This window comes from Callospermophilus lateralis, chromosome 4 (genome assembly GCF_048772815.1).
Source record: "Callospermophilus lateralis isolate mCalLat2 chromosome 4, mCalLat2.hap1, whole genome shotgun sequence".
NCBI classification, from domain to species: domain Eukaryota; kingdom Metazoa; phylum Chordata; class Mammalia; order Rodentia; family Sciuridae; genus Callospermophilus; species Callospermophilus lateralis.
Genome location: NC_135308.1, coordinates 164,029,718 through 164,057,710, shown reverse-complemented (window position 1 = coordinate 164,057,710; position 27,993 = coordinate 164,029,718). Strand labels below are relative to the sequence as shown.

Here is a 27,993-nt window from a genome sequence, read left to right as displayed (position 1 = left end):
CTAAAGGCAAGGTCCTTGCTGTATCAGAACTTGAGAAGCGGCGAGTCCACATTCTCCTTGTCAGCCTCAGGGCTCAGCTGGACCAGAGGGGAGCCCAGGTCGATCAGCTGGAAGGGCAGAGACAACAAGGTGAGCGGAGCTGCCCTGGGCAGGCCAACAACTCAGCCCCCTGGACCACCCGGTTCAGGTCCACTTAAAGGAAACTGACCATCACATCTAAGCCAACACACACTGACCCCAAGCCCTCACACACTCATGCTCCTTCCCAGCTCTGTACACCAGGGGGGTGTGGAGTTGGGGACATGACCCCTGCCCCCAAGGCCTGGCAGGGGTTCACCACTCAGCATCAGAGGGTGAACTTCAAGAAGCTCAGGCCAGGCAAGAAGCCTCAGGGCCACCATGCCATGCCCTGGGGCAAGGAACCCAACCAGGTGAAGCCAGCAGGAATCACCGCCACTGCTCACCTGTCCCTCGGCCTGCACAGGTTTTGACACACTGTTTCTGTTCACATCTGGAGTGTTCGTGGTGAGGTCGATCAGGGGTCTGCTTGCAGATCCCAAAGCCACATCTGCTTCAGGAGGGCTGCAGAAGTCGATGAGGGGGAGGTCTGCCGGGGGCCTGCTTCCCACTTGAGGAGTGATGGTGAGCTGACCCAGCCCGATGTCTATGAGAAGAGCCTAGGCAGGACAGACGGAGGTGGTCCAGCACTGTTCTGCCCTGCTCATGCCCCAAGGGTCCACAGCTGGAGTTAAAAAAAAAAGAGGCTGGGCCTGCTTAGCAGGGTGCACCAGCCCACCACGTCGCACAGAGGACTGCCCTGCTCCCACTTCCCGTCCTTTGGCTCTGATCAGCTCCGTGGCCAAACACAGGTGAGAGGTGTTGCTTTTCTCCCCTTTACAGCCCCGAGGTTGTACCACCCCTCTTGGGCCCACTGAAACCTGAGGCCAGGTGGCAGGATGAACTGCAGGACTCTGTCCTTGGGGTGAGTGGCCTCCAGAGTGGCCCTGTGACCCTCCGAGTCAACCACACCTGCATCTGCGTACCTCCCCAGGGCAGGTGTCTTCCCCTGGCTTTGCCTCAACCTGTGCTGCTCCTATGAAGTCTCCTGAGAAAGGAGACTCATTCTTCTCCGGAGAAAAATGAAGTGCCTGAGGCACAGAGGGTGGAAGAGAAGGGCTGCCACTGGGTGACAGGCCGGCCAGCCTGCCACCAGCCCTGCCGCTGCTCGCTCCCCTCGGCTCAGTCCTGTGGGAGCAGAGGAAAACAGGCTGGATTTCTCTAGAATGCTCACTCACCTGGCTAGATCTGGAGGCAGACTGTTTCTGGAGGAGTGTCCTGTGTTGGGGAGCTGCTGGCCCTGGTGCCAGCTTGTCAGAGAAAGCCACCTACAGTGGGGACAGCTGCCCCTTCAGACCCCGTTTCCTGTGTAGAAGACTAGGGATTTCCAAGGTTCCTTTCAGCTGGAACATTCTATTTGTTGATTTCACCTGGTGCTTAGTCTGTCCCTTTCAGAAGTGAAGGCTGCATGCAGGGGTTCTGCCCGTCCCCATGAGGCAGCCAAGGTGACCTCCCTGTCCCTAGACCCAGTCCCTCAGGCTCAGGAGGGCTGCTGCCTGCTCCACTGCCGCAGACACCCGCTTGTACTGCGTTCCCCAGCTGGGTCCCACCCTGAATTTCTTGTTCCCCAATAAAAGGCTACTCCCTGGCATGCTCCCTCTCTCTCTCTCCTGCTAGCCCTGAGTAATCCTTGCTGCCCTGCCGGGCGGTTAGAGATGGGAACCAGAGAGGGGAGCCATCTCGGACCTGGTCATAGAAAAAGGTAACTGAGTCTGTGTGTTTATTTAGATCTCTGCTAGCTAACTTTTATGCCAAGAACCTCATTAATGAAACCATTGCGCTGGCCGCATGGTGGAGCTCAGGACACTCCGAGGACAAGTTTCCTATACTCTGCAGTCACTTAAGCACTGGGCCCTCCTCTCTTTGGGGCAGCCCATCTTCTTCTTCCAGACTGCTTCCTGAGTGACCACACCCTCCCTGGCATGGGGACAGTCTTGAGGTCTGGGGCACTAGAGACGACCTTGCTTGTCGCCTGTCTCACCTCACTGCAGATCTCCTCTGAGGCTCAGAAGAGAGTCTCCGAGCAGGTGCACAGAGTGGGGAAGCCAGAGCTCGGGGCAAGGTTTTGGGAGTCCTCAGAGGAAGGCCAGAGAGGCGCCAGCCGCCAGGTGTGGGCAGTGCTGACACCCGTCGCGCACTCGTGGGTGTCCCTCTGCTGCTCAACAGGCTTTGTGAAGTTGGCCCTGATGAACGTCTTGCAGGAGTGCTGTGAGCAATGGCCCTGGTGAAGACAAAGAAGAGCCCTGAGCAGAGACGGCCTCGACAAACTGGAATCCAAAGAGCCAGCGTGCTGACGCAGAGCAAGTCCATGGTTTCAACAGGCGCAAGACCCCAAGCTGCTGCCAGCCCACCACAAGACCTCTGGTGGGTAGAGCTCCCCCCACCCACAGGCAAGGAAGAGAGAATCTCATCAGATGTGGCTGCACTTCACAGGGGTAGGAAAACACATGGGAAGTCAAAAGAATCTCAGCGGACACTTTTTTTTCCCCTAATATATTTTTTAGTTGTAGATGGATACAATATCTTTGTTTTCTTTATTTATTTATATGTGGTGCTGAGGATCAAACCCAGTGCCTCAGGCATGCTAGGTGAGCGCTGTCCCACTGAGCCACAGCCCCAGTCCCTCAGCAGTCACTTTTGACAGCTTGGATCATCTCCACAGTAAGTTCAGACTCACTGGAGCCTGGCCACACAGGTGAACGCACAGGCAGGGCTCACTGCGTGCCACAGTCACAGGGGCACACGGGGAGTAGAATCAGAGAACTGGTGCTTGGTTCTTTGCCATCTCATATCCTTGCCAGTCTCTGCACTCTGATAACCCACTAACTATTGGTTGGTCCTCTTGGTGAGTCGATTGTTACTGGCTATGGTCTGAAGGTTTGTGCCTACCACAAATTCCTATGTTGAAATCCTAGCTCAAGTGGCAGCACTAGCAGATGAGCCTTGGGGAGTGACGGGCCAGTGGGAGCAGCCCTTGTGAGCGGAATCAATGTTCCCATGAAGGAGGCCACCCTCCCACAAGCAGACCTGGTGGGGGGGAGTGCCACAGCCAAGCAAGCTCTCACCAGACCCCACGTCTGCTGGGGCTTGACTGAGAGTTTCCAGCCTCTGGAACAGTGAACAATAACTTCCTATTGTTAAGTCCCTCAGACTGTGGTATTTTTGTTATAGTAGCCCCCCAAAGGTGCAAGACATTACTTTGTAACTCCAGGACATACTAGCAGTGTCCCTGGAGTGTGGAGAGACTTCATCTATTGGTTCTATCATCCTTTAAAGACAATGTTTATACTCTTCAAAGAGTCTAAAGCCAGGCATAGTGGCTCGTGCCTGTAATCCCAGTGATTCCAAAGGCTGAGGAAGGAGGAACACAAGTTCAAGGCCAGCCTGGGCAACTTAGCAAGGACTTGTCTCAAAACAAAAATTAAAAAGAGCTGGGGATGGGGCTGGGATTGTGGCTCATCGGTGGAGCGCTCGCCTAGCATGGGTGGGACCTGGGTTCAATCCTCAGCACCACATAAAAATAAAGGCATTGTGTTATGTCCATCTACACCTAAAAAGCTGGGGATGAGTAGGTGGCTGCCTAGCAGTGCAAGGCCTTGGGCTCCATCCCTATAACACACACAGTCTAGAAGCAGACACATTCGGCAGGTCAGGGTGGCTCTCAAGCCAAGCCTGCCCTCTGCCAGGTTCTGGAGCAGCCCCCAGCCCTCTATTGCTGCCATTGCCATCTCTACCAGGGACTCCTGAGGACAGGAACAAGTGCCAACAGACGCATCCTGGAGGCAAGCCCAGGAGGCAGGGCTCTCCTCCCACCCCGGGAGGCTGCTGGCCTCTGTTCCTGCTCTTGCACTCTGTGGGCGGGAGGGCCCAGCACAGCCTCTGCTGCAGGGAAATCATCTGTCTACCCCGCAGTGCAGATCATCAAGGGATTTGCAGACAGCCAGGCTGGTCCATGGCAGAGCCAGAAGTGCCCTTCTTGTGTATCCTAGCCCAGGGCCTACTCTGCCCAGCCCAGCCTTCGAAGTCCAGAGCAGTGTCCCCGCCCTGGCCACAGGCAGACGCCAGCATCATGTCCCCAGGGGGCACAAACCCAGTGGGCTGCAGCCTTGCAGTGCCCCCACCCCCATCCCAGGGAGAGATGGTGAGCTGTAGGCAGGGCTGAGAAGTTTGGGTGTGGGGTCTCCACTCCACCAGAGCACTCAGGAGTCATGCTAGCACCCAACCTCAGCGAGTGAGAGCAACGGGAGCAACAGAAGGCAGCTGGGGCGGGGCTATGTTTGCAACTCCTGAGGGCCAGGTGTCCTGCTCTCTGTGTGCCTAGTCTGCAGGACCTGCTGGGTTGGCTGGACCGTCCTCCAGCCAGTGAGAAAGTGCAGTCAGGAACATTCAGTGGCTTGCACCAGGTTCCAAACCCTGAGCCTTGAATAGCTGTACCATGCTGGTGGCCTTTAACTGTGGCACAAAGGAGTCACTTGGGAGCCTTTACAACACCCAGCCCCACCAAATCAGAAGGGGATCTTGTTGCTCAGCACAACAACCCCTCCAGCCCAGAGCTGGGAACCGCCACATCTCACTGCACAGAAGCAGTCCCATCCAGCGGGAGCTTAGCGGGTCAGCCTGCACCATGTCTGCTGTGATGCTGACATGGCCATGGGGCAGCCGCACTGTGAGCCTCAGCCACACACATATAAGAAAAGGAAGCAGAGCGAGGCCAGTACCTGCCAGTCAAGATGCATGACTGTAGCCGCTGTGCCTGGGAGGACCTCGGCGTCCTGCTGTCTGTGGAGCCTCCTACGACCAGAGAAGAGTGCACAAGATTCAGATTGACCAGCTGGGAAGCCACCACACGAGAGTCCTTGCCAACAGGCGGTTCTCCTCCACCTAGCTCTAATTTCTCAACCTGTAGCACAGATGGCACTAGGATGGTGGACCGAGGGTCAGATGAGTCACACAGGGAAACTGCCAGCAGTGGGGTCACGTGAGGGCACTTTCCTCTACACCAACCTCAGCCAATGCAAGGGCCTTCACCTGCCAACGGTGCAGAGGAGTACCAGCCTCCTTGGGCTTCACCCTCTACCAGATAGGAACAGGACTCTGAGGGTGGCTCAGCCCGCTGCCTCTGCCAGGCCACGACTCCCTGCACTGGTAGAAACGTGGGTGGAGGCCAGGCAAGCCCAGCAAGGCCCTACATACCTTGAATTTTGCTGGGATAATAACATGTCACATCATCTGGGTTCCTGCCACTACAGCCTCATCTCAGGCAGGTGATGGTAGCCTCTGCTATTGCCTGGGCCCCTGCCCTTGCCCAGGGGGGAATCTTCTGGAAGTCAGCTTAATCCCTGCCTAAACCCCTCTGCACTGAGACTGAACCCTGGGGTCACAAACTCTTCCTGAGTTAGCCTGAGCGACCTCTCTGCTTGGTCTCTTTCATGTCCCCTATGCATCAACCTGAGGGAGGTTGCTGGCTGCTGTTCAATAAGCACTCTCCTCCTCACGTTCAGAAATCTTAGCTGGGCACACAGTGAAAACATGGACTCTTCACATCCTTTGCAGGAAGTGTGGTCATGTGACTAAGTCCTGATCAATGGGACATAAATGGAAATGACAGACAACCTGAAGTACTGTATCCTTGAAAGATAGGGGTATGTTCTTCACCTAGGATATCTTCCCACTAGCAGGTGTGAGGGCTGGAGCTAGTACAGCCATACTGGACCATGAGGAGGAGAAGCTAATCATGGCAAAACAAGATGGAAGAGGCCTGAGTCCCTCAACAGAATGGCTCATTCTCATACACAGGCTCAAAATGAGGTGTTCAGGAGTTGAAGGCACCTGTACTGACTAGCAGTGCCAGTAACTTCAAAGTATCTGTGAAAGCAGACAGGATCAAAATGGGGTCGCTTGTGTAACCCTAACAAAAAACAATCAAGTCCAGTCCCTGAGGCTGCCAAGGAAGGGCTCTCACATGTACCTGAGAGCATGACCACAGGACCCTGCAGGCCGCCAGACCAGGGGCCACGTAACCTCCCACAAAAAGCTCAGCTGCAAGGACTCTGCAGGCTCCTCCACCCTTGGGACTGAGGACCACTGCTTCAAAAGGCCTGCTGCGTGCTCCTGGGTTATCAATACCTAAATAGAAGAAAGGGGACCTGGGAACATCCCCTCGGCCCAGCCTCCTTGGTGTGCCCGTAGCCCAGCAGGGCATGCGTGTCCCACTGCAGTGGCCTGTCACTCCCAGATCACCCTCATGCTCTGGGGAGCCTCTCACTGTCCGGTAGGGGGACAGTTCTGGTGTCCAAAAGGGGACCCGAAGCTGACACACTTTTAGAGGGGACTGGGGAGCCCAGCAGGCAGTCCCCCGCCCTGCTGCCTGCTAAGCCCTCTCTCAGCAGGCCCTCGTCCTGGTGGCAGCTCCCTGTGGACTTCACTCGGGATCAGGATTGGAGCAGCTGCTTACACACAGGACTTGCACCCTCTGGGGGCTCCAGCAGGCGGTCTCTTCTGGAGAGCCCTCCCTGTCGGAACTCTGTCGTGTGAGCACATTTCCACAGACCTCACACTGCAAGGACTTCACATGTCTTCTGTTAATTCTCTCTGTGCTGCACACCAAGTGCACTATTTTCTTTATCTGCAGGCCTAGTTTGAAATTTACTGTGAGCACCTATATTCTGGCTTACCTGGGCCTGGCCTCATGTGTCTCTAAATAATGTGACTCTACTCTTTTCCTGTTTCTGAAAACTTTTTTTTTTTTTTTAATGTACGCATGTATTTACTCATTTATTTTTAAGTGGTGCTGAGGATTGAACCCAGGGCCTCGATGTGCTAGGCGAGCGCTCTACCGCTAAGCCACTGAAAACTTTCTGGGAGTAAAAACAACAATTTAAATGGAGGGCCCAGGACTGCCACTTAAAAGCCACAAGGATGGCTGTCACCATCTTCACCCAAGACAAAGAAAGTCTCCTGCAGGAAGTCTACCTGTCACAGACAGCCCTGAGGGCCACCAGAGTGCCTACCAGTCTCCGGACCAGGGCACAGCAGCCTCAGGTCCAGGCACTCTGCCTTGTGAGTTAAACAAGAGCCCCCGCCCCGACGTGGGCGGCCTGTACCTGGCCTTCTTTGACAGGGCTCCCAGGGTTTCCTCTGTTCTTGGAGACTGGTAGGAAACAAAAGGGGACTAAGGTGCAAAGAAGGTTCCCCCCGGGGACCCCAACCAGCTACCTTAGGGTACATTCTCAACATGGGGTTTGTTTCTATCCATTGCTGAACTGCAGATGCAAGCTCCACACCTTGGGAGGCTTTTTTTTTTTTTTTTTTAAGAGAGAGTGAGAGAGGAAGAGAGAGAGAGAGAGAGAGAGAGAGAGAGAGAGAGAGAGAGAATTTTTTTAATATTTATTTTTTAGTTATCGGCAGACACAACATCTTTGTTTGTATGTGGTGCTGAGAATCGAACCCGGGCCGCACGCATGCCAGGCGAGCGCGCTACCACTTGAGCCACATCCCCAGCCCCCCTTGGGAGGCTTTTGACCTCTAGATCTTAGCTTTGCCTATTTTGAATCTGCTGACTTTTTCACTTATGATAAAGACAAACTGAAATGAAGCCAGGACAAAGCCTGCTTAGCAGTTTTCTTAAAATATTTCAGCTGAGATAGCAAGACAAAACTAAAACAAAACAAAACAAATCTTCAGATCAATGGTTTTTGTCATTTGTGGCAGCTCTGTGGCAACTCACACACTAAGAACCATTCCTTTTTGAAATAAAAATGTGGCTGATGATGGTTTAGGAAAAGTTCTGCCCTTTTTAAACCAACCTAATGACTTGGTCAACACCTTGAGCTGTGTCCAGCATAAAAATTGTTTTGTGTACCACACCAGCCAGGAAAAAACCAAAAAGTTACAAATAATCTTCTAAGAACAATTTTTTAAAATTCTTCTCACTGGCTTCCAGCAGTCCAGCAGAGCAGACTGGCAAGCAAGAGGAGGTGTCCCTCCATTTACGGCTGCCTGGAGGTTGTTACTGCAGCCACCCCAAGCCAAGCGTCAGCACCCGAGTGTCCCCCTCTAAACAAAAGCTGACCAGAGAAAAGGGAGGACCTTTCTAAAACCATGCTGCCCTGGGGACTCCATTACCAAGATCTGGCCTGCGCCTTCCTGGCCAACAGAAACTCCTTTAGCCATTGAGCGGGTGACCTTCACTTGTCCCAATTTGTTAGAAATATAATTGATTCAAATGTCTTTTCACAAAGTGGTGAGTTTACTATGTTTTTATATTTTCCACTTACATATTTATAATACTTTATACTTATATATTTACTGTATTTTCCTGTCATGACTCAAATTCTAAACTGGGAGGACAAGCTCTTGCTCCTGTATGCTCTTGCTCCACACGTGTGCACGCAGCCCGTGGTTTCTGCATGGTGAAATCCTGGAGGAATTCCAGCCAGGTGGCTCACATGAATTCAGACGGCTGGAGGAATGAGCCCGATGTCTTCTGCTCCACAGGACCACAGTCAACCTTTCAAATACAAGTTGGCTTAAAGTTCGCTGGTCAATAAAAATGAGGGTATCCTCAGAACCATGGGGTCGCTCCTGTCTGGCTGCTGGCAGGCAGGGTCTGCTGATCCATCAGATGCTCAGGATCCTTGGAGTCCACGTCTGACCGAGGACCAACACGCAGAGGGAAGTGCAAGGCAGAGCCCGCACGTCCTGTCTGTCAGAGGGCAACTTGACCGCTAGGCTTGTCTTTTGTTTTTGTTATTGTTTTAACGAGGAAATGATGACTGTGTTTGTCTAATAACGTAGGTTTTATGAGTAATCTAGGTATAATTATTAAAAAATAAATTAGGTGAATATAATTGGTTTAATGTTTATAAATGAAATTTCATGTAAGTCTTAATATTAAATTGAGTAACATATTTACAAAACATCTGAGTCATTTCTAAGTAAGCTAAAATACAGAAACATCAACTGTAAATTCAACTTTAGTTTCTTAAATTCCATATAAAAATAATTTCCGCATTTGTATCTATTAATAAGAAGGTCCTATTCCACATTAAAAAAATTTTTTTCTAGGACAAAGCCCGTGACAGAGCATGTTCTCATAAGCTATTCACCTATGGCGGGCAACTCAAGACAGCTGTCCTCCTGAGATTCTCTAGAGATTAAGGTCACTAGAACTTGAAAATTCTAATTAATATATGGAATTCTATATGCAAAGAACATGAGGAAATTAATATGTTTTCAATAAAACTACAAAAAAATACATTTTTTATAAGGAGTAATTTTTTATCTAAATCTGGAGATTTTTTAAAGGATTTTCCAAACTATAAATTTTAGAAAGGAAATAAGAACAAGGTAGAGAGGAACTAGGAAGTAGAAGAAAGATGAGAACTAATGAAGAAAAAGGTAAGGAAAATGAAAAGAAATGGAATGTTAGGTGTATGAGGAAGAATTTGTGAGACAGGATAAGATTTTTGTCCCTAAAGTAGCACTGGATTGTTCCAGAAGGAAGGGAGTACAAAGACAGGACAGGACACATTGAAGCAGTTCATAAAGGCAGGTCGTGGAAGGTCTGTGAAGAGCCAATCTTCGGGGATCTCTGTGGGACCAAGTGGGCTAGAATTCAAAGAAAGCCATGTGTAAGTTTTTCCAAAAACTGAGCATAAACACACTGATGTAAGACCAGAATCTAACAATTCTGCATCTCTAAAGCAGCACGTTTTTCTTGAAATAGTCATCTGCTCGCAGTCAGAACTTACAGCTTTTGATTCTGGCGCTGTGGTCTGCCCTGCAGCTTCTCCTCCTCGGCTTCGTGTAACTGGCGCTCTGAGGACTCCAGTCCGCCCCGCAAGCTGCCTGCCAATTCTGACCCTGCTCTGTGGCCTGACCTAAAATGCTTGTCTAGGCCTAGAACAATGGGATTTTCCACTCAAGGCTCTTCTTGATGTATCTGAAGTGCTCCATGAAAACAGAAAATCTCAGGTGCTGCTTCTGTTCCCCTGTTCCCCAGAGGCTTCTGTCCCTGCACACAGCTCCTCCAGTGTGAGGCCTGCCTCTGCCCCTGGAGACCTCTGCAAGGCTAATCACACCGACTGGGCCCGTCAGCTGGATTCCTTGTTGTGTGATCGGCCTCCCATCAGGAGCAACCGCCACACAGGGCTTTTCTTGACCCTTTGGAAGCTGGCCCAGGAAGCAAAGACTTGCTGTGTCCAGGTGATTTCTTATGCCTTAGGTTTTGGTTACTTAGGGAAACAGTCATTAACAGGATAAATTTTTTTGTTTTTCTTTTTAACATCTATTTCCTTTTAAGTTCTTTGATCCCTTTGTTATAATGTGATCACTTTATAACTAGCTAAATCATCCTGGTTAAATGATCTGTAATCTTATTTTGACATTTTTGGCATATTTCCTGGGATCAAAGTCCTAAATTAAATCTTTTTGACTTTGGTTTTCCAGCTGGGCCCCTTGAGATCCTCAACCGTTCTCTCTGATTTTGCAGATGTAATGAACTAGCTGGGGGTTCCTGGTATGTAGGATTGTATGGGAAGCACCATCAAATAATCAAGCGATAGTGAGCCTTCTTTACTTGGATTGATAAGGCTGTGTAACTGGTGTGGAAGTCCTGATGGTCCTGGTGTGACAGCGCCACTGTTCTAGAATGCTGGTGTTTCAGTAACTGAATCTCCCCATCGAATGCCAAACTCTCCTCAGAGGTGTATCTTGTGTCAGCCACAGTTTTGATTCTTCTCTAAAAGCATTTGCCATCACATCCATGGAACAGTGACAAGTTCTCTTGAAAAGAGGTTTTTGGTAACTGTAAGGTCCACAGACTACACAGAAATTCCCAGAACCCTAAAAAAGGGAGTGATAGTTCATGAAACTGCTCAGGAGGACGAGACAGAACAGGAGCTAACTGCTTAAGTCGAAACGAACTGAGTCTCCGGCTTTACCTGTCATTTACTTGACATCTTGTTGGATTTTTACCTAAATGTTTTTATTTTCTAGATTTAAAGAAACAACTTCTAAAGCTATCTAGTTTTGATAAAATAGACATTTGTTAACAAAGTTGGGATGATTATGTACTTTATTTCTCCCTACTCGATTCCTCCCAAATTCAAACACTATTCATATTTTTAAGACAAATGGTTATTTGCACAAGTTCAGGAAGGATTTGCTCCATCACAGGACATACTGGGGGATGCTGGCACATGTGAAAATACTCATGGTATGTATGCCTGGAGTCAGGGTCTGTAACCTTGCATGAGCGAGGGTGAACCGTCACTTCCTGGCAGGCTCTGGAGTCTCAGGACACAAGAGACGGTGTGACACGGGTGAAGATCTAGTGTCTGCCTTGGTTTGTCTTCTAGGCTCAAGAAATCTCTAACTGTATAGTAAATCACTCTTCTGGCCACAGGAAACAGCCGAGCCAGAACTAAACTCCTTTTGTAAAGAAATTGTTTTTTTCTGTTATCTTTAGTTAAAAAAAAAAAAAAAAAAAAGTATTACTTTAGAGAGAAAAATTATGTTTCTAAAGAAAAACTACAGCACGCCTGTTATGGAACAGGCTCTGCTCATGTCCTCAGGCTTGTGTCTACCTGGAGACCAGACCGAGTCCTGAATTCTTCTAGGTTCCTCTGATCCAGTTTTCTCCCGGAATCACTAAGAACAGGACTGCACTTTCCCACAGCCCCATGACAGAAGCTGGACAACCTGCTGTGAATTCTAAGGACGAGCCCAGGCCTGATGTGCGGCAGCTCAGAAAGTGCCAAACTGCTGGGGCTTGAACCAGAACGGAGGCAGAATGACCAGAGACATTCAGACCATACTCTGGGCAAGAAACTGATGTCACAGTTCAACTCATATCAAAATTAGACAAAATAAGATGCTTGCCCTTGTTATTTGTTATTTATGCTCAGCTCTTTCTCACTTGTCAGGACAACAATGTAGCTAAAATCTCATATTCAATAGCCTGCTGGCAACTTGACAGGACCTACCCAAGGAGCCCTCTGTCCACCTGGTAACTCTGACAGTATCCCCTGCACGACTTTTTTTTGCACCAGCAGCCCTCTTTTCAACATTCTCTCAGTTCAGCCCCATCCTAGTTGAATCTCTCTGTTATTTATGGGCTAAGTAAGAAAACATCTGTTACAGTTAATACTTTGTGCTGGATCTGGAAACTGAGGCCTGACCACAGACGGCAAGACAGTCAGTTCCCTGATCCGGGAGGGCTGGCCTGGTCGCCTCCGTTCTGGTTCAAGCCCCTGTGCAGACTGGACTTGCTGTGCTCTTGTTACCATCTTCCTTCTGGACTCTGTGCCTTTAGCAACTGCACCTCTGAAGCTCAACTCCTGGCAAAACGATGCTGCTAGTGTCTGGAGCCAGCCAGTGCCCCGGGGCAGAACAGAGAGGTCCATTCACCAGCCCTGCTGGAGGCACCTGGTGGGCAGGACCCAGAGGACAGGGTAGCCTTGCTGTTGGAGGAACAGTGACTGGAGCTCTGGGAGGGCTAAGGTGCTGGGATTTGAGGGGCAAAGGGCTGGAGAGGAGGGAGCTACAGAGAACTCTAGAGTCACAGGGCAGGGCAGGCGCCCCACTGGGGGCTGGAGGTGGAGCGAGCAGAGCATGGTGCATCAGCAGAGGCCATGGCAAGGCCACTGGCAGCACAGCTGGACCACTGCAGGCACCAGCACCTTTCTAGACCCGCCCCAGAAGGGCCTCAAAGGAAGCCTGGGAGGAATCAGGTTAGTCTGCACATTCACTGCTGCCAAGCCGAAGCTCAGCTCCTCAAAGACGTACAACTGATAACATGAGCCATGAAAAATGAGACCATCACCAGGAGAAAGGTCTGTGGGACAGACCCCCAAACGATAGGGAAGACGGGATAAGAAAGATTTCAAAACAACCATTTTAAATACATTCAAGGAGTTAAAGGAAAATGTAAGGGCTGGGGATGTGGCTCAAGCGGTAGCGCGCTCGCCTGCCATGCGTGCGGTCCGGGTTCGATCCTCAGCACCACATACAAACCAAGATGTTGTGTCCACCGAAAACTAAAAAATAAAACTATTAAAAAATAATTCTCAAAAAAAAAAAAAAGGAAAAGAAAATGTAATTATCACAAGAACCGGAGAAACTCTAACGTTGGAAATGAAAACTGACCTGGATGAGCTTAACAGCAGATTAGATCCTGCAGAACACAACAAAAGGAGGAATCCGGGGCTGCAGACATAGCTCAGTTGATAGAGTACCTGCCCCGCATGCACAAGGCCCTGGGTTCAATCCCCAGCACCACAAAAAAATAAAAACAATCCAGACTGAAGCACTAGAAATCAAGGTTGGAAAAACCAAGACCCCCAGAGATCTAAGCAACACCATCACACGTCAGAGAAGGAGCTCAGACATCCACGCAGGCTGCAGAGGATGCCACGAGGAGGAACTGGGGGAGAACCCCAAGCCAGGTCACTGAGCCAATGCAAGTGGCAGACAGCGGAGCCCTCCCTGAGGGCTACAGAGCAAGGAAGCAGGAGCGCCACCATCCAGAATAATGTTTCAAAACTTAGGAGTTCTTCAGTATTTTAAAACACATTAAAATTCATCTATTACTTACCAATAGAAAACTTAGGCATTTCAGACGGATTTGAAGGGGTGGGCATGACCTTCGTCTTGGAATTTAAACAAGAAGCTTGCCTTCTTATACTTGCAATTTTATTTGGTTGGGAAGAGGATGACAAGGAGTCAGAGTCCAGCCTTGGGCCTCCACTTCTTGGGGTCTGCGGCAGGGCGAGAGGTGCTGTGCTGGGAGCCCGGGGTTGCCTGTCCATGGACTCCGCAGTGTTGGCCCTCCTTGCTGGCCTGCAGGATGCCCCTGTGGGGGCTGTTGGCAAAGATGGGCACGGCATGGCCGGTGCCATTCTGGCTGGCTTGCCAGTGCTTGGCAGAGGCCGGGAGCTGCTGCCAGGATCACCTGCAAGTTCACCTGCTTCAGGTGCAAGAGGAGACACAGGAACATCCCATTGTTTAATAAGCACAATAAATGTACCCAAAGTCCATTACTGGAAGGCCAACTGCACTTTTTAAAGTGTAGCCCTCACAGCTCCGTATGAGGAACGTGTGGGGGAACTGGCTGAAATGTAGATTTGGGGGCAGTAACTCACACCCCGCGATGGCTGCTGTTGGTCCAACTTTTGACCTTTCACTATGTCTCAACAGAATAGTGGTGCTGGTGAGGGAATTAGTGGAGCAAGATACAGCTCAAAACACCTTGCCTGGTGGCCAAGGGCTTCTGTTTTCAGAAAGTGTACATGTGCCACAGAAGAGCCAGGCACCTAGCAGGGTACTTCCCAGTCACCTTGGTTGTAAAAGTCAGGACGGGGACTTCTCTGTCTCTGCTGACTTTGTTTGGACAGTGCTGGGGATTGAATCCAGAACCTCACATAAGTACTCCACACTCAGCTACACCCCCAGCCCTTTTAATTTTTTTGAGACAAGGTCTTGCTAATTTTCTGAGGCTGGCCTCAAATTTTCGATCCTTCTGTCTCAACCTCCTGATTAGCTGAGATTACAGGTGTGCCCATGTGTTTGTCAATTTTCTTGTAATCACCGAATGGCAGGGTCCAGATTCTAAACACGATTGGTCTGACTCAAGAGATCATACTTTTCATGTCTCGTGAACAAAACCCTCAGTGGACTCTGGCCAGATTCTACACTGCAAATATAACATGAAAAGGATTTAGTTCTCAAGAGCAGAAAAAGATGCTTTTCCTGCCGCCTACAAGTAATTCTGCCCTTTACCACTAGATGGCAGCCTTGGCTCAGCAAGATAAACATGGAGCCTGAATGTGAACAGTGTGACAGGAGGGATTCAAATACATGAAGAAATCACAGGGGACACCTGCCCCAAATGACGGGGACAGTCGTGTCTTAACATGGGTGTCTGACTACTTGAACACGAGGTTGGAACAAGCACCCTTCTGCATCTCAGCATTGAAACGTGCACGTTTCAAGAGCCACCCATCTCCTTACTGGAGGGAAGCACCCGAGGGCAGGGATGGAGTTATCTTCCCCGCCAGCCTAGCCACAGCCCAGAGCAAGCCCTCCACAGCCTCCTGTTGAGCCAGGACACAAAAACAGTCTCAGCCTAATGGACAGGGGGTGGCTGGCTGTCCAGGCCTCATCTGGCTAGTGGGTCTGAGCATGGGCCGCCGGCTGCTCACCTTTACCTGCTGCTGGAGATGCACACACACTGGACGTCCTGCTGGAAACAGGCCCTGAAGAAGAGGACTTCCTTGTAAGACTGCCAGTATAGCCAGGTGGCTTTAACAGTGTCTTCTTTAGCCCCCACAGAGACAAAATGTTAAAGAACAGAATCAGCAAAGATTTCATTATCCATCCATACTTACTTCTGCCAAAGTAGGCTTTTAAAATAATTTGTAATACTTTAATGATTATCATCTTTAATTTGGTAATAGTATCCATGGAGGATTATCCCCAGGACCCTGCAAATACCAAAACCCACAGATGTTCAAGTTCCTTATATAAAGTAGCATAGTATTTGCACATAACCTACACATGTCCCCCTACCGTTAAGCCACCTCCAGATGACTTACAGTGCCTAATGTGAAGTAAACAATGGTGACACTGCATTGTTTAGGGGATCATGACAAGAGGAAAAGCCAGTACGTGTGCAGCACAGATGCAGCTTTTGTCCTGAGTGTGCTCACTGTGCAGCTAGTGCACGCACACGAGTGGGGACCAGGGACATGGAGGCCACTGTGCTTCTCCAACTGCAGTCTTCAAACCTTCGCTTGAGGAACATGTGAGGAAACTAATTGAAATGTAGATTTGTGGGCTTCAACTCATACCCCAAATTGGCTGTTGCCGGCCCAATTTGTGGCACTTTAAGAGGGAACACCAGTGATCTTTACACATGGATGGCCGTCTGATCAATACCAGAAAATAAATGGCAAAAGGTGGGAGTCTCCATGCCTTTGGAGAGCTACAGCTCAAAACATCTCACCACGTCCTCTGCAGGGGCCTCGCAAGGGAGACAGGGGGCATCCCACCATTACTGAGATGGACCTTCCCCAGCACACAAGACTTTTTCACCAAGCTGCCTCTTGTGGACAATGTTTTCAACTTTCCTAATTTGACTTTAATCAAAAATCACACCCCTAATAAACAAAGTTGCCACCCTGTTCCCATGTATGGCAAGTTACAGCCCCTGTGGCCCTGGCGGACTCACCTTGCTAGGAATGGGGAGTGATCGCTTGCCTTGGCCCAGGTGGCTTCCGTGAGCTGGAAGGCTGACAGCATCCAGAGCCAAGCTGGGCTTGTCCAGGAGCACATCCGCGTGAGGCTGCTTTTCATTTAGGAGTTTCACCCTGGAAGGACTAGCTGGTCCCTCTGTCTTGGGCTGAAATTTTTAATTTGAAATAGGAGAACAAGGTAGTCCTTAAGAAGATCCAGAGATGCTGAGGCTTCTCAAGTGACCCCAGACCCTGCCTCTCCCCCCCAGATCTATCATGCTCCTCAATTCATCAGCTGGCACAAAGGAGTGAGGTTCATGTCCTCCACCAAATGACTCTTCACACACTGATGATGACATGGCCTCCATGAAGTAACCCCAGAGAGAGGATATCTGCCAGAGCCATTCCTCAGTTGGGTCCTCACTTAAGGACAATAAACTGGCTCCAGCTATGCAGATTCTAAAATGCTGCACAACAAAGCTTATTGATGAAGTTCATCTCTACCAGAGAAGCCACCCAACTGCAATAAATCTCATTCTAGTGCAGGAAGCCACTTCCTCGGACCAGATAGCAAACAAAAAATAAATTCCCAACATACTTAGGGACAAGGGCATTCGACTGCTCCAAGCTCACATAAACAGCAAGGAGGTTAATAAGCCAGGAGCGGCAGATGCTCACAGTCACGAGGGTGCAGCATCTAAACACCCAAGTTACACTTCACATAACAAAACCACCATTTTAAGGTCTACACTCGGTGGATTTTCATATGTTTGAAATTCTCTACAACCATCAACGTAAGCTTGTTTTAGAACATATTCCCCTAAAAGAAACCCATATGTATTAGCAGCCACTATCCAGTCTCGCAGCCTCACCAGTCCTGGGCAACCACCACCCACTGGCTTCTGCTATAATGTGCTCCTGATGGTCATTTCATCAAATGGTCAAACAATATATGACCTTCTGCATCTGGCTTCTTTCACTAAACATGTATTCAAAATGTATAAAGGCATGTATAGTACTGCAACTTTTTTTTTTTTTTTTTTGGTACTGAGGATTAAACCCAGCATGCTTAACCATTGAGCCACATCCCCAGCCCCTTTTATTTTTTTTTATTTTCAGACAGTTCTCACTAAATTGCTTGGGGCCTGGCTAAATTGCTGAGCCTGGCTTTGAATTTGCAATCCTCCTACCTCAGCCTCCCAGGCTGCTGGGTTTACAGGCGTGTGCTACTCTGCCCAGCAATACACTTTTTTATTGCCAAAAGAATTCCACTGTCTGAATATACATCCTTTATCCACTGTCAGTTGATGGACTTGGGGCTGGCTCAGTTTTTTGGCCATTATAATAATGCTGCTGTGAATCTCTGCTCTGAGTACACATGTCTAAACCCGCAAATCCTGCCCTATGTCCATCTGTGCTATACTCACAAACCCTAAGGTCAGGTCTCTCTGATCATGGTCAGGAAGTCAGAGGAAGGGTTTAAGAACGGGAAAGGGCATTTCTAGGCAGGTCCTCACAGTGGGTTCTGCACTCACCTAACCCTAAAGCAGCCCACAGTGTCATTCCCTATCACTGCTGCCCACGGCAGGGCAGCACTGGGAAGGGCAGCAGGCCCTCAATAACCTGCCCTGCCAAGTCTCTCTGACCTCTCCTCCACAGGAGGAGCAAGAGGTGGATCAGACAGGCCGGAAAGCAGGCTGTGGTCTCCGTCTGGCATACCCTTCTCCTGGCCATCCCTCTACAAGCCTCCCAGACCCTCAGTTCCCCAGAGTTAGCTGAACGTACCCCAGTGGCATACCCGTCAACTACCATTTCCCAGGACAGCTCTTCCCCACGCAGTGCCCAAGTGGAAAACAGCGTAAAGCTAAGTCACAGCCAAGGAGCATGTGACTACTAAGTCACAGCCAAGCAGCATACCCAGTGGCCACTAAGTCACAGCCAAGGAGCATGCCCTGTGGCCACCCGAGAGGGAACTTCTGGAAGAGGGTACCTGTTAAGACACATGCATCCCGGTGGTGGGACACCCAGTGCTGTGACAGAAGCCAGTGTGAAAGGTGCTCTGAGGGTGCATTCCCAAGCTGTCACTTCCGTGCCCCACTACTACTGTCTTCCCACCCCACACTCTGGACCTCAGGTCTCCATGAGGTGAGGTGGGAGGCTGAGAAGCAAGGAGTGCCGGAGTCCCCAGGGAAAGCCGCCGTGTGGTCTTGTCTACCTTCTCTAACGCGGAGGGAAGGGCCCGTCCTCTCACTAATGAAGCGCGAGGCAGCTGCAGCTTGCTGGCGACCTTCTTTGGAGGCACTCCCTGATCCGGGGGGCGGACAGCACCTGGTTCCCCTGGCAGAGGACGAGAGGAGGAGGGCAGTCCCTGTGTCAGGACAGGGCCCACACGGGCAGGGGGGCTGGGCAGGGCCAGGGAGGAGGCTGGGAGCAGGGGCTCCCCCGAGGGTGGCGGCCCCTGTAAGGGGCTATCTGACAGGTAGTATGTCTCTCTTTTAAGTGACTTGGGGCTCTTCTCCATTTCCTCTTCTTTCTCAAAGAGTTTCATTTTTAGTTTTGATTCCTGGATGAACCTCTCCACACCCTGGCTCCAGGAGCTCCCGGCCCCTGTAGCTGGGACCCCCTCTTCTCGGCTGTGGCTCTCCAGCTGCAGAGCCAGCAGGCGAGCCTCTCTGTACACTTCCACGAACTTCTCGGCCGAGAGGGGGCTCAAGGTGCAGGGACCATCAGACGCTGGCAAGGGGGGCTGTTGGGCAATCTGATGATTTAATTCCAAGCTGGCAGCGATACATCTTTCTCTATGCCCAACAGGCCCAAAAAAGACTTCATCATCTTCATTTGCACTATTTTTAAAGAAAAGGATCATTAGTCATTCATAACACTGGCCCTCAAATCAAAGACTCTGCTCAGTGTGGCTGGGTCCCCAGCAAGGGAAGAAAACTCATCTGTTTACCTTGAAGAGGACAATGAGAGGTCGAAGTCGAATTTTTCATCGGCCAAAAGAATACCTGGGGAAACAATGTTGAATTATTTTAGGATTGAGGTGAAACAGGAAAATATTACCAATCTCTATAGCTATGAGGGCCATAAGGAAATTTCACCCCCCAAGTATAACCTATTGCTATTTTAATTTAGTGGTATTTTCATAGGGAGCTTATTTTTTCCATTTTATTTTTTAAATTGCACGAGCAATTCTGGGTTTGCTAAACCACCCCAAAAGCACAAAGCCTTGTTTTTGTGATATAATCTAAAAATGCATTCACCAAATCATTCAGCTGGCTTTTCAAGATGAGCTAAGTCATTTTCAGGTATAGAACCACCAGTCTCAGCTCCCTTAGAATTAAATTCCCCCCTCCCTTTTTTTTTTTAGTACCAGGGATTCAACCCAGGGGTGCTTAACCACTGAGCTACATTCCCAGACCTTTTTATTATTATTACTTGTTATTTGTTTTGAGACAGTGTCTCACTAAGTTGCTTAGGGCTTCACTAAGTTGCTGAGACTGGCTTTGAACTTGCAATCCTGCCTCAGTCTCCTGAGTTGCTGGATTACAGATGGCTAAATTCACCTCTTATAAACCACAAAATAGCCATTCACCTTTCAACAATGAATTCAAATACAATTGAAATGCAGAGTAGAGACTCAAAAAGTACTTGTTGACACCATCACTCCGCGGACTCCTTCCAGAACCCCTCGCCCATACTGCCATCACAGCCTCCGCTGGCCCTGCCCTTCACCCAGCTCCCTCTAACAGACCCAGGCTCTGGTCAGTGGGTCCCTCAGCTGGGGAACTGCTCCCCACCTCCAGCCCCCATGCCACAGCTCCCATAGCCCTTGCACCTGACCCCCACCTCTGGCTGCACTAGCCTGGGCATTTGGGCTCTCTCTGGCCCCAGCAGGGCTCAAAGCTCCTCCAAGACAACAAATGTCTTGTGTGCCCAAATTCCCCAATGTCCAGCTAAGGGCCTGGATGTTTAGCAAACAGTCACTGAAATGCACTGAACTGCTACTTCAGTAATTAAATATGCAGCATTTTCACAGAAGTCTTATTTAATTTTAATAAACAATGAAGCATATTTAATAAAAACCCCGAGAATCTGAAAATACACTGGCATCCTACTTAAATCTTAAACAGTACTAATTATCTAATCAAGGAAAAATATAGACAGGCTCGGGGTGTAGGCCAGTGGTAGAGCAAAATCTTAGCTCCTGTGAGGCCCAGGGTTCAATCTCCAGCACCAAAGCATAAAAGAACTTAAAGAGCAATGGCCACCAGAGAGAAGTGAAAAGGTTCATAGGCTAGTTTGCTCAGCCTCTGGCACTATGCCTATGAACATGGCTGAAGCGGATCATTTTCCAGGAAAATATTTGGTTTTCTACTATACTTATCCAAGATGATTTAGAAACTGAGTCCTAGTAGTTCAATTATCATAAAATAACTGGAGAAACATATTACAGAACTATCCTAAGGAAAAAAAAAAAACATAAAACAAAAAACAACCCCAGCTGGTTTCACAGGATAATTCTATCAAAGCTCTGTAAGAGCATCTAATTCCAACACTATTTACATTACTCCAGAAGACAATGAAATAAATCTGGTTACCTGCTTCTATAAAGCTAGCACAGTGATACCAAAAACCTGTGAAGGGGGCTGGGGTGTGACTCAGGGGCAGGGCACTTGTCTAGCACATGAGGCACTGGGCTCGATCCTCAGCACCACGTAAAATAAATAAATAAATAAGTGTGTTGTGTCCATCCATAATTAAAAATACTAAAACAAAAACAAAAACTGTGAAGTTTGCTCAATAAAGGTAGCTGGAGACCAGTCTTACTGTGTCAACAAAAATGTCCTCAACAGGAACAATAGCAGGAGAATTCAGCAGCACATTAAAGACTAATAATGCTTTACTTGACCAAACTCATTTCATTTCAGGAGTGTAACATGGTTTAATTCAACACAATGTTGCAATATAACCATTATATTACTAGAACTAAAGAGTAAGCATATACTTTGAAGAGGCATATGCTAAAATGCAACATATACTCTTAAAGGGTCTTAATAAAAAGTAATAGATGTATTTAATCATACAAGGAAATTGTCATCTCAACCCAAAAGCTAAAATTAAGTTCAATGGGATAAAATCAAAAGTATTACTTCTGGACTGGGGTTGTGGCTCAGTGGTAGAGCACTTGCCTAGCAAATGTAAGGAACTGGGTTCGATTCTCAGCATCATATAGAAATAAATAAAGGTCCATCAACAATGAAAAAAAATATTTAAAAAAAAAAGTATTCCTTCTAAGGCAATAGCAAATGTACCTTATCAGCTAGAATAGGTTAACTGCTGATATAACAAAGAATCCCCAAGCTCAACTGGCTGAACAATAAAGACATATTTCTCACTCAGACTATGTCTGCTAGGGTAGGATGGACCCTGCTCCATGGCGTCCCCACTTCAGACCTTGGGCTGACTGAGCCTCCAACATCAGGACCACAGTTGGTTTCCATGACAGGGAGAAGATGAAAGAACAAATTCCAAGCTGGTTTTTAAGGACATTTACCCAGAAGGGACACACAACACCACGCTCCCATTTCACTGGCCAAGCAAGTCACCTAAGCCAAATCTAAACTTCAAGTGGGTAAGAGGTATTATTTCATCACATACCCCCCCAAAAAAATCCACAGAAATATTAAAAAACGGTACCAGTGGCTACCATCTACATGTAAATCAGCACACAAGCCAGCATTAGGCTTAACAGAAAGCCACAGAAACAAGCCCATTAAAGCCAGGCACGAGGCAGTATTGCCAGACCCCACAATTCTTAATGTTCTGGACACACTGACCAATATAAACAGATACAGGAAAGAACATGGAGACAAAGTTTGAGGGTGCACCAATGCTACAGTTATAGACTCAGAAAATCAACTGAAAGCTATTATAAATAGTAAAAGGACCTCAGGGAATAGTCCGAGAAGGGCGATAGCTGGGTCAAATGGTGGTTCCATTCCCAGCTTTCCCAGGAATCTCCATACTGCTTTCCATATTGGCCGCACCAATTTGCAGTCCCACCAGCAATGTACAAGTGTACCCTTTTCCCCACATCCTCGCCAGCACTTATTGTTGTTTGACTTCATAATGGCTGCCAATCTTACCGGAGTGAGATGGTATCTTAGGGTGGTTTTGATTTGCATTTCTCTGACTGCTAGAGATGGTGAGCATTTTTTCATGTACTTATTGATTGATTGTATGTCCTCCTCTGAGAAGTGTCTGTTCAGGTCCTTGGCCCATTTGTTGATTAGGTTATTTGTTATCTTATTGTTTAATTTTTTGAGTTCTTTGTATATTCTGGATATTAGGGCTCTATCTGTAGTGTGAGGAGTAAAAATTTGTTCCCAGGATGTAGGTTCCCTATTTACCTCTCTTATTGTTTCTCTTGCTGAGAAAAAACTTTTTAGTTTAAGTAAGTCCCATTTGTTTATTCTTGTATTTAACTCTTGGGCTATGGGCGTCCTATTAAGGAATTTGGAGCCCGACCCCACAATATGTAGATTGGAGCCAACTTTTTCTTCTATCAGGCGCAGAGTCTCTGATTTGATACCAAGCTCTTTGATCCATTTTGAGTTAACTTTTGTGCATGGCGAGAGAAAGGGGTTCAGCTTCATTTTGTTACATATGGACTTCCAGTTTGGATGGCATTAGAGCAGATTATGCTAAGTGAAGCTAGCCAATCCTTAAAAAACAAATGCCAAATGTCTTCTTTGATATAAGGAGAGCAACTAAGAACAGAGCAGGGAGGAAGAGCATGAGGAAAAGACTAACATTAAACAGAGACGAGTGGTGGGAGGGAAAGGGAAAGAGAAGGGAAACTGTATGGAAATGGAAGGAGACCCTCATTGTTACACAAAATTACATATAAGAGTTTGTGAGGGGAAAGGGGGAAAAGAAAAAAAAACAAGGGAGAGAATTGAATAACAGCAGATGGGATAGAGAGGGAAGATGAGAGGGAAGGGGAGGGGGGATAGTAGGGTATAGGAAAGGTAGCAGAATACAACAGTCACTAATACGGCATTATGTAAAAATGTGGATGTGTAACCGATGTGATTCTGCAACTTGTATTTGGAGTAAAAATGGGAGTTCATAACCCACTTAAATCAAATGTATGAAAGATGATATGTCATGAGCTTTGTAATGTTTTGAACAACCAATTAAAAAAAAAAAGAAAAAAAGAAAGAAAAAAAATAGTAAAAGGATAAAAGAACACTCCCAAGGACAAAATTCTTACATGGCAATCAAATCATTCACATACACAATGAACAGTTAGGAGACATAATGGGCAGAAAGTTTGATCCATATATCATAACATATCAGGACAAATTCCAAATAAATCAAAAACCAATTGAAAATAAAAAAAGAAGCCTTAAAGGAGCAAGAGGAAATTGCTTTTTAATCTTGGAGTACCAAGGCCTAACTATGACACCAAACCATAAGCCTTAACATAAAAAAAATTGATTTTCAAATATATAAAAATTTGTAAAATCTCAAAGTGGCAAAAATCACCATGAGTAAAGTTAAAAGGAACAAGAAGCAGGAACGAAGCTATTTGCAACTTATCTCACAAAGGGCTAATTTATAAGAATACCTACAAATTGCTAAGAATACAACTAACAATCTAATGGAAAAATGGAAACAAATTTCACAGAAAATGATTAAAAATGTTCTTAAATACAACAAAAAGTTCAGTCTCACTCAAAAGAAACTGGAAAAGAAACCTTTCCTAAGGCTTGACTTTTCACCTGTTAGACTGGCAAAAAGCAAAAAGTTTGATGGACTGTAGGCAAAAACTGCACGGAAAGAGACAATTCCTAGACGCAGGAAAGAGACAATTCCTAGACGCTTTGTGCAAGGCAAAGTTTGCGGCAGCTTTGTGGAGGGCCACCTGGCAGAAGTGTCACAGTAAAACTGCAATGCCCTTGGACCCAGCAAGTCCACTTCTGTGAATGTACTCATTTTAACAGCAAGACAATAAGCATAGACTCAGTGTTCACCTAGCAGATGAATCAAATTGCAATTCATTCCTGCGATGGAACACTGCATAGGTACAAAAAAATAACAACATGCCTTTTATACTGACACACAACAATCATCAAGATAAATTAAGTGTGAAAAACAAGACGCAGGACAGGGTTCTATGTGCTCCACGAGAATATACTGGCACTGTCTACATATAGGCTGGCATTTGCACAAAGTGTCTCTAGCAGGGGATACAAGACATTGATGACATCAATGACTTCTGGAAGAGGCAAGGAGGTGAACAAGGGACAAAGATGAAAGGGCTCTATTTCACTTTTTACAATCTCAACTTAGGAAATCGATTTTATAGGTCACTTCCAGAAACTCTCTACTGTCTACTGTGGGAAAAAGTATGGTGGGCTAGAAGCCAGCCTCTTCCAGCCTGGGCTGCCTGACTCAATTACTCTGCAGACTCAGGAGCTCCGACAAGCCACGTCATCCACCAGGTGCCAGGCAGATTCAGGACACACGGTGTCGGCCCTCCAGCATGCACCAGGCAGCACAGTGAGAAGATAACACACAGAGGGGACACTCTGAGGAAATTAAATAAAGTGTTTGAGGAACTGGTCAGAGGTCAGTGGCTGCAGCAATGCTGAAGAGGTAGAAGGTAAGCAGGTCAGATCCCAGGGGGCCTGCAGCCAGGCACCGGGCCTTCATTTTATTCAAGTGCACCATAAGGCTATGAAGGGCTTTCAGAGAGTGTTATAATCTAACTTGTGTTTTAAAGCTATGCTGGTTCCCTGGCTATGTGTACAGTGTGTCAGAAACAAAGCCGCAATTACAAATGCACAAACTGGCTGTTATGGTTTAGACGAGCTCTCCCCCAAAAGTTCATGTGAGACAACGCAAGAATTCTCAGAAGAGAAATGATTGGGTCCTGAAGCTGTAACCTAGTCCACAGATTAAGCCCCGGTTAAGGATTAGCTGGGTGTTAGCTGTAGGCAGGCAGGGTGCAGCTGGAGGAGGTGGGTCACTGGGCGCGTGACGGCGGGGGGGGGCTGTATTTCCGCCCTGGTCAGTGGAGCCCTCTACTTCCCTGTTGACCTCTGCTCCTTTTTTCAGCCTCACCTCAGGACCAGAGCTGGAGTCACCTGACTGTGGGCTGAACCTCTAAACTGAGAGCCAAAACAAACTTTTCCTCCTCTAAGTGGTTCTTGTCTGGTGTTTTGGTCACAGCAGAGAAAAAGCTGACTAACACACTGGACAAACAGGCGCAGGCAAGATGAGGTGGTTGAGAACAGGGTAGTGGCATCTGAATGGAGGTGGAAAGAGAATGGATCAAAAATACATTCTTGGGGGACTGGGGATGTGGCTCAAGCGGTAGCACGCTCGCCTGGCATGCGTGCGGCCCAGGTTCGATCCTCAGCACCATATACAAAGAAAGATGTTGTGTCCGCCAAAAACTAAAAAAATAAATAAATATCAAAATTCTCTCTCTTTTTAAAAAGAAATACATTCTTGGACTGGGGCTGTAGCTCAGTAGTAGAGCGCTTGTATGTGTGAGGCACTGGGTTCGATCCTCAGCACCACATAAAAATAAAAATAAAGATATTGTGTTCATCTATAGCTAAAAAAAATAAATACATTCTTAAGGTGGAAACCACAGTGATTGGTGATGAATGTGTGTGGAAGGTTCTCAGCCTACACAGCTGGGTAAACAGAGGGACCATTTACTTTGCTGGGAAAGACAAACAAGAACCAGTGAAGACTGGGGTGTGGTGAGGGAGTACATTAGGTTTGAGGTGCCACAAATTCATGTGAAGGTGCCAAGGTGACTATCCAAGACCAGAGCCCAGAAGAGAGCTAAAATTGAGCATGTCCACAAAGCAGACAGGGCAGAAACCCAAGGGATGACCACCTGAGAGAAAGTACAAAGAGGTCCCAGGCCAGGTCCAGGGGGGATCAGCTTGTAAAGATGGCAGAGGAAGAGCAACCTGCAAAGAGATGCCAATTCACCAGGTCAGGGAGGAGAGGAAAAACAAGAGAGTCTTGGAAGTTTCCAGAAGGAAAGGAGGTGGGATGTTATTAGAAAGTTGGTTAATTAAATGTGGACAGAAAAATGACAAAAGAATTGGCAATGTGGAATTTTAGTAACTGATAATAGCAACTTGACTGGAGGGGTGTGGACAGAAGCTGGAATGGAAGGGGTTGAGGGAGGGGAGTAGCAAAACAGAGAAGGAACTTGGCTCTGAACAAGGACAGCAGTGGAGAGGTAGGGGAGAAGATGCGAAGACAAGGGAACATATTTGCGTGTGGATAATTAGCGTGATTTAATGGACAGGCAAAAACATGGAGGTGAAGAAGGGCAAAGGAAGGGGTGAAGCCCTTGAGGAGCAGTGGGGTTCAGTATGTAGTCAGAGGGACTGATTTGAAGGGAGGTCACAACAGGAAGGAGCGAGTGCAGAGGAAACAGCCTTCCAGACAAGATGAAGAAGCAATGATGATTGGTAGGTAGTCTCTAGGATTCGCACAACAGTGATACTGAGGGCACTGTCGTACCTAGTGCCCCTGCCTCACCTGAGTGTCCTGAGGAACAAAAGACAAAAGGATGTCAAAATGCTTTAAGAGGAAAAGAGGGTATAACCTTTACAGCTGGCCCACCGTCTGAATCCCCCGGCTTCCACATCTGTGGACACAGCCAACCTTGGATTGGAAACACTCGAATCCAACTGAGCCGGTCCTGAACCTGAAGACTTCTTTTTCTCGTCATTATTTCCTAATTCAGACTGATAACTGCGGACACCGGTGGCATTTCTGCTGTAGTGGGCATGTTAAGTGGTCTAGAAATGACTGGGGGCACTGGGAGGACACGCCTCCGTTATATGTAAATACCGTGTCATTTTACGGGAGCCTGGGCCTCCGGGGCTTTCCCCGAGGGCTGCTGGGGGGCAGCTGACCTTCCGGGGATGTCCTGCTCTCTCCTCTGATAACCACCAGACCAGAAGGGCACAAGGAAGCAGGGCAGCGGCCAGGCTCCCCGGCTAACACGGTCCCTGCGGTCCTAACCAGTCTTAGGAAACAGACGGCCAGCGACCAACGAGAAAACGTGCAGGTCACCGCCCACACGTCTGCGCTGCGGGCCCGGCGGGGTCCTAGGCGGGCGAGGCCGCTGCTTCACCGGCAGCTGCCGGGGCGCGACCCGCCGGCCCCCCAGCGCCCGGAACCGCCGCGCTGCGCTCACCTTTCTCCCCGGCCGCGTCCATCTCGGCTTCCCGGGAGGAGCCTGCGGAGAAAGGGCGGCGGTGAACAGGGTCACGGGCCCACGGACTCTCGCCCTCGCCGGGCCCTCGCTTCACCCTCGCCGGCCGAGGAAAACGAAGCCGCCCCGCCGAGGGTTTAAATGCAGCGCCGGACGGAGCGGGCCGCCCATTGGTCGGTTTGAACATGCTCGCCCCCCGGTGCACCCTGGGAGTTGAAGTCCGAGCACCGGAAGTGAGCCTGGCGCGCACGCGCACTGTTCCGCGCGTCGGCTTGGCTGCGCGCGGCGGGGACACTCCTGCCCGGAAGTCTGTGGACCTCCAGTTCCCGTCCCCGATTTCGCTTAAGCTACGGGGCGCTTGGGAAGGGCTAGGGA

The 27,993-nt window shown here is 48.4% G+C and overlaps 1 protein-coding gene across 1 annotated transcript; it reads right to left on the bottom strand.

Moving 5' to 3' along the window:
• Positions 1-23: 23 nt before the first annotated feature.
• Gtse1 (G2 and S-phase expressed 1) lies at positions 24-27,639 on the bottom strand. The gene is made up of 11 exons (XM_076855445.2): positions 27,601-27,639; positions 19,306-19,360; positions 18,568-19,195; positions 16,347-16,519; positions 15,321-15,445; positions 13,715-14,083; positions 4,836-4,908; positions 2,099-2,338; positions 1,044-1,245; positions 465-677; positions 24-107 (listed from the first exon to the last, which is right to left on the bottom strand). The coding sequence occupies exons 1-11, from the start codon at positions 27,620-27,622 to the stop codon at positions 24-26; spliced, it is 2,184 nt and encodes a 727-aa protein (XP_076711560.2). The 5' UTR covers positions 27,623-27,639.
• Positions 27,640-27,993: the final 354 nt, after the last annotated feature.

Excerpts from the sequence above, each read along its gene's own strand:
- Gtse1 (XM_076855445.2), bottom strand. The coding sequence starts at position 27,622 with ATGGACGCGGCCGGGGAGAAAG. Across the intron at positions 14,084-15,320 it reads ATCTCCAGCAGCAGGTAAAG|GTGAACTTGCAGGTGATCCT; the intron begins GTGAGCAGCCGG and ends CACCTGAAGCAG. Across the intron at positions 678-1,043 it reads AAGACACCTGCCCTGGGGAG|GCTCTTCTCATAGACATCGG; the intron begins GTACGCAGATGC and ends TGTCCTGCCTAG.